General features: G+C 35.0%; 1 protein-coding gene across 4 annotated transcripts in view; it reads right to left on the bottom strand.

Annotated features, from left to right (window-relative positions):
* The window catches only part of LOC108693414 (protein lin-54 homolog), a 9,493-nt gene extending 4,652 nt beyond the window's left edge, over positions 1-4,841 (bottom strand). For 3 of the 4 annotated variants that reach the window (XM_018202333.1, XM_018202335.1, XM_018202336.1), the window contains exons 1-6: positions 3,847-4,841; positions 2,348-2,736; positions 1,956-2,276; positions 1,475-1,699; positions 1,168-1,383; positions 958-1,077 (exon numbers count right to left, since the gene is read on the bottom strand). In XM_018202333.1, coding sequence (XP_018057822.1) covers positions 958-1,077; positions 1,168-1,383; positions 1,475-1,699; positions 1,956-2,276; positions 2,348-2,725 — 1,260 coding nt within the window. In that variant the 5' untranslated portion in view covers positions 2,726-2,736; positions 3,847-4,841. The remainder of the gene's footprint in view (positions 1-957; positions 1,078-1,167; positions 1,384-1,474; positions 1,700-1,955; positions 2,277-2,347; positions 2,737-3,846) is intronic. The other variant, XM_018202334.1, reaches the window with a different exon arrangement.
* Between the last annotated feature and the right edge of the window lie 204 nt (positions 4,842-5,045).

Below are 5,045 nucleotides of genomic sequence, written 5' to 3'. Positions count from 1 at the left end.
CACACACACACACACACACACACACACACACACACACACACACACACACACACACACACATATACAGGATGATCCATTTAAATCGATCATCTCGCTTATTTTTGATGATATAAAAAAATATTTCAAACGAAAATGGAATGAGGGGGTTTCAAGGGGAACATATTTTGGTCATGTTTTTTTTATAGGTGAAGGCGCTAAAAAGATATGAAAGTCATTTCCATTTTTTAAAATGGAATTGTATGATTTTTTTACACAATATGATTCCTTTAATTATTTTGTATATAAAAGTATTAAGGTAAATATAAAAAAAATCAATAGTTTACAAGATATTTTATACTTTATTCCAATATATATTAACATAAAATGTTAAATAATTCGTAAATTATTAACTTTTTGATAATCGTATCTTAATACTTTTATGAAAGTTAGTGTAAAGAAAACATATTGTTGCTTTAAAAAAATTGTATGTCAAAATGGATAATTTTTTAAATAAGCAACTATGTTTTCTTTCCACCAACTAATTCATCTCATTATTCTGTTCATAAAAATATTAAGGTTTATGATTATCAAAAAATTAATAGTTTACGAGTTATTTAATATTTTATGTCAATATGTGCCAGAATAAAATATAAAATATCTCATCAACTATTGGTTTTTTGATATTACTATCTTAATATTTTTATATGCAGAATAATTAGAAGAATTATATTGAGTAAAAAAAAATCATTCAATTCCATTTTAAAAAAGTGGAGATAACCTTCATATCTTTTTGGCCTCTATCTAAAAAAAAAACCAACTAAAATACGTACCTATGAAGCCAGTCCACTTTCATTTGAAACATTTTTTTATATTATCAAAAATAAGCAAGATGTTTTAGATGGTCGATTTAAGTGGTCCTGTATATATACATAATTATAATTAATCCATTAAAAATTATGAGATAATTATGAGATGTACTTGTCTTCCAGACATCTGAATTTGATGAACTTGATTTGATCCTGTCACAATATTCTGATTAGCAGGTATTCTAATGACTTGTTGTCCACTTCCAAGTACATTGCTAGGTTTCAAAGAACCCTAAAGAAAGAATTTTTATAATATATAATTTCGAAAGATGAATATAATTTTCAAAATGTAAAAGAATTATTTGAATGTAAATCTTTCAACCTGTCTAATGATCACTTTCTGCGGATTTTGCTGCGTGGTTGACTTGGACGTAATGAATGTAGGCTGTTGATTCGTCGTCGTTGAGGACTTGGCCTGAATACTCAGAGTTGGCGCAGGAAGGATTTTTGTAGGTGATTTTACAGTATTTGTTGGTATTATGGTTACTTTTGATTGCTGAGATGTTGAAGACTGTAGCAACTTGTTTAGTATCACACTCTACAAAAAAATAAAAGGATATATGTATAACTATTGTTGCGCAAGATGCATATAATTTGTAATGACTTGTATCACATAACTTGAGACAAACCTGCTTTGGCGAAGATGTTGGCAAAATATGTTGTTTGTTGGTAGAGAGTATAGTGCCCATCTGTGCCAATGTTATATTTTTCGTCGGGCTGACATAACTAGAAGAGGTATTATTGAGAAATTTAATCCCTTGAGCAGATTGATTTTCACTTTGTGAACTCGTAATGAGAACTTGTTGAGTACCAGATTGTGATTGATTTCCTGTCAATATCATCTTCGTGTATACCTATGAAAGATATTGTAATTCGATATCTGATATATTATTTTTCGAGAATAAAGTATATATAGTTGCATGTAAGAATGGTCAGTGAGTCTCAAATTCTTACATGCTTCAGTTTTATATAAGATTGAAAAATTGAAAATTTTGTAAGTAAAGAAATATATAATATAAATGGTAATCCAATCCGGGAATTCATATTTTAATTGCATTTCAAATGTGTTATATAATTTTACGAAGAATTCTGAGGATTATAATATCTTACGTTACGCCCTTGCGATACATTCTGTGTTGTCCGTTTCAACGTAGTTGGCTGTGAAAACTTAACATTCTGCATGTTACTGATCGTGATGTTCCCAGAGGCACTAGTTGTTGTGACAGACTTGGCGGGTTGTGTCCTTAATTGAACAACGCTCCCATCCACGGATTTTCCAGTAATCAGAGTCTGTGCTAAAGATTGCAACTGTTCAGCTGAAGCTGTTGGTGGATGTGAAATTTTTAAAATTTGGCTGGTGCCTTGTCCGCTCACAGGTGACACTATCATAATAGACTGGCTTTGCGTAGTTGGACAGATGTTTGGTTTTACCTAAAGAGGAAATTCTTATAAACAGACCATAGCGTTTAAACGATAGTTTTAATTGCAATTAAAAACGTTACCTGGACTGCTGACACCGGTACTCTCTGCACAGTAGGCTTTGTTTGAAACACAATATTCTGGTTGTTTTGATTGGCTATCGTGTAAACGTGTTCAGTTTGCACTTGCTCAGAAATTTCAGTCATTTCCACATCAGGTACTGTCGTATCAGTCTCAACGTTCTCGTCAATTACTATTCGTTCATCTGTCATAACTCCCTCCGAGTTTATGCATTCAAGTTCTGCTTGAATATTCGCAAACTCCTCAAAGTCATTCGACGGATACTGTTCGTTGCCGTGAGACAAAGTCAATGCACTAAGATCGCTGTCTCCCAGTGTGCGCGAATCCAAAGTCAAGGGTTCTACTAGAGCCCTTGTATTTTGTCCCTTATTAATGGACATGACGATGATACCTGAACAAAAATATCAGCGTCATGGAATGATCGATATCCATAATCTATTCTTATTTTAATAACTTAATGTCTTAAGTAATATCTTAAAATGCTAATACTTCTGATTGACTTATGACATCTTGAAACTATTTAAGACAGTCTTAAATATAATCCGAATACCGATTGCAAGTTTACAGTTAAATAATTAAATATAAGTAAATACAATAATTAAATATAAATTTTTATTTATATAACATCAATTCCATTTGTAAAACAATTGAGGGAATGCTCAAGTAACTAAATTATCGACGTTACAGTCGTATAAAAATCTCCGAATTGACTGAACGGAATTAAAAATTCATTTATAAGATTAAGATAAACGCAAACTTGGGAAATGGTGCAGTATTTCATACTAAAATTGAAAAAATTTAAAAACTTATTTAACTTTTTTGCAATTTTAATATAAAGTCCACTGTATCTCCTAATTTTGTGTCTATTTTAATTCTATAAAACCATTTTTTATTCCGATCAGTCAATTCGGAGATTTTTTACGACAGTATAATGTTGGTAATTTTATCACTTCAGTATCCCCTTAATCGTAAGTTGCAAGAATTCCTAAATATATTTGCAATATAACATGCAAACATAACTACAAAGTATTACCTTTGGCAAATATAATAAAATTTTTTTTTCATAGTGATATAATGATCTCGATTGTAAAAAAAAGTTCTTGAAAAGTAAAGTATTTCAAAAACGCAAATGTATAATTAAATTGATATATAACAACAATATTAAGATTAGAAACATAATCATAAATTATTCATAAATAAATTAACCAAGTACAAATTAATAAAGTTATTTTCAATATTAAATTTTAAACTTACATATTCAAATTATTTAGAAACTCATTACAAAGAAATTGGCCTTAAAATAAAACAATCTATTGTGATGTGAAGAATGCCGAATATTATTTAGATAAATATAATTAATCCAGCCGTAACTAAACAGCAATCATGTAAACTTAACACACTCGCCTGACAAGAAATCCAATTATTTAATTGTTCTATCACAAACGCGATTTTGTTTACCTATACGAACGCAAGATCTATACGTTATACGCGTAATAATCACCTCGATTACGTCGCTTGTTGCCAACGTAGTTAAGAATTTCAAAATGGTGTGGAGGTGCGATTTAAATTTGTCGTGCTCGTGCTTTTGAAAAGTCGCGGGACATCGATTCGGTCATTCACCCGAGTGAAGTTTGACGCGATCGTGTATTCGAACACGCTGAACGCAGACACGAATTCGAACACGTTAAAGAGGGAAGTGAAAAGAGTGACGGAGAGAGGAAGGAAAAAAATGAAAATAAACTTGAACCGAGAGTGCGGAGCGCGAAGTCGTCGTGGAACATCAGCGCCATTTCTCGGGAGAACGCGCCATTTTTGCGAGGCAGATTTTCGAGCGCGTACACGACAGCTCGCTCACGAGTGGCGTGCCGCGCCAAGTACGACGGGTCCGGAGACCCGACGCGTGGCACGCCGACGGACGAGATGTCGCGGAGAACGTCGCACGCGACGGCGTGTAGTCGAGACGTACGGCGCGGGACCTAACCTCAAACAGAATTTTCGTGGATAGCGCAGCAGCGGGAGGGGAAAAGGGGGCGATCAAGCGGGGTCGAATGAAAACGGCGAAATCGGGGCTTCGTCACTGGAGCACGGTGCGAATATCGTCCGTTACTCAGAATCCCATTCCCAGACAAACGACGGGATCCAGGACGATGCAATGGGCTCGACGTCGCACGTATCTCGTCGTCGGGCACACGTACCTGCGCGTTCCTTAGATAGCTCGAATTGTTCAAAATCACGCGCCCACCATTGCTGGCCCACAGTGCATCGCTGTCGCGTGTGAAAATTGCGGCTGGGAAAATGAACGTTCCGCGCGATAACGCGATCGACTAGGCCGATCAGGTAGAACGTGTGACAGTAGGACGGATACTATCGTATGCGACGAGCACGAATGGGACATAGACACGATTTCGCGCACTTTGCGAGAGTCGTCGAGAAATTCTCGCGCTTACGCGGGCGAAGATTGAACGGGTTGACGAATGACGAAACTGTCGAGCAAGATGGGAAACTTCCTGCGTATCGTCGAACGCGACACCACGATATCATCTGGCACGAGGGATGAGTTGCAATGGCGGTGCGCGGCGAATTCAAATTTGTTCATATGAAAATTGATATTGTATAATACATACATACAATGAAGTCAACTTTAACCTGTTCATAAGAATAAAAGTTTTATTAAATAAATATTATATAAAATTATTATAT

This window comes from Atta colombica, unplaced genomic scaffold (assembly GCF_001594045.1).
Source record: "Atta colombica isolate Treedump-2 unplaced genomic scaffold, Acol1.0 scaffold9, whole genome shotgun sequence".
In the NCBI taxonomy this organism is placed as follows: Eukaryota; Metazoa; Arthropoda; class Insecta; order Hymenoptera; family Formicidae; genus Atta; species Atta colombica.
The sequence above is the reverse complement of the archived record's forward strand: the minus strand, read 5'-3'. Positions and strand labels throughout refer to the sequence as shown.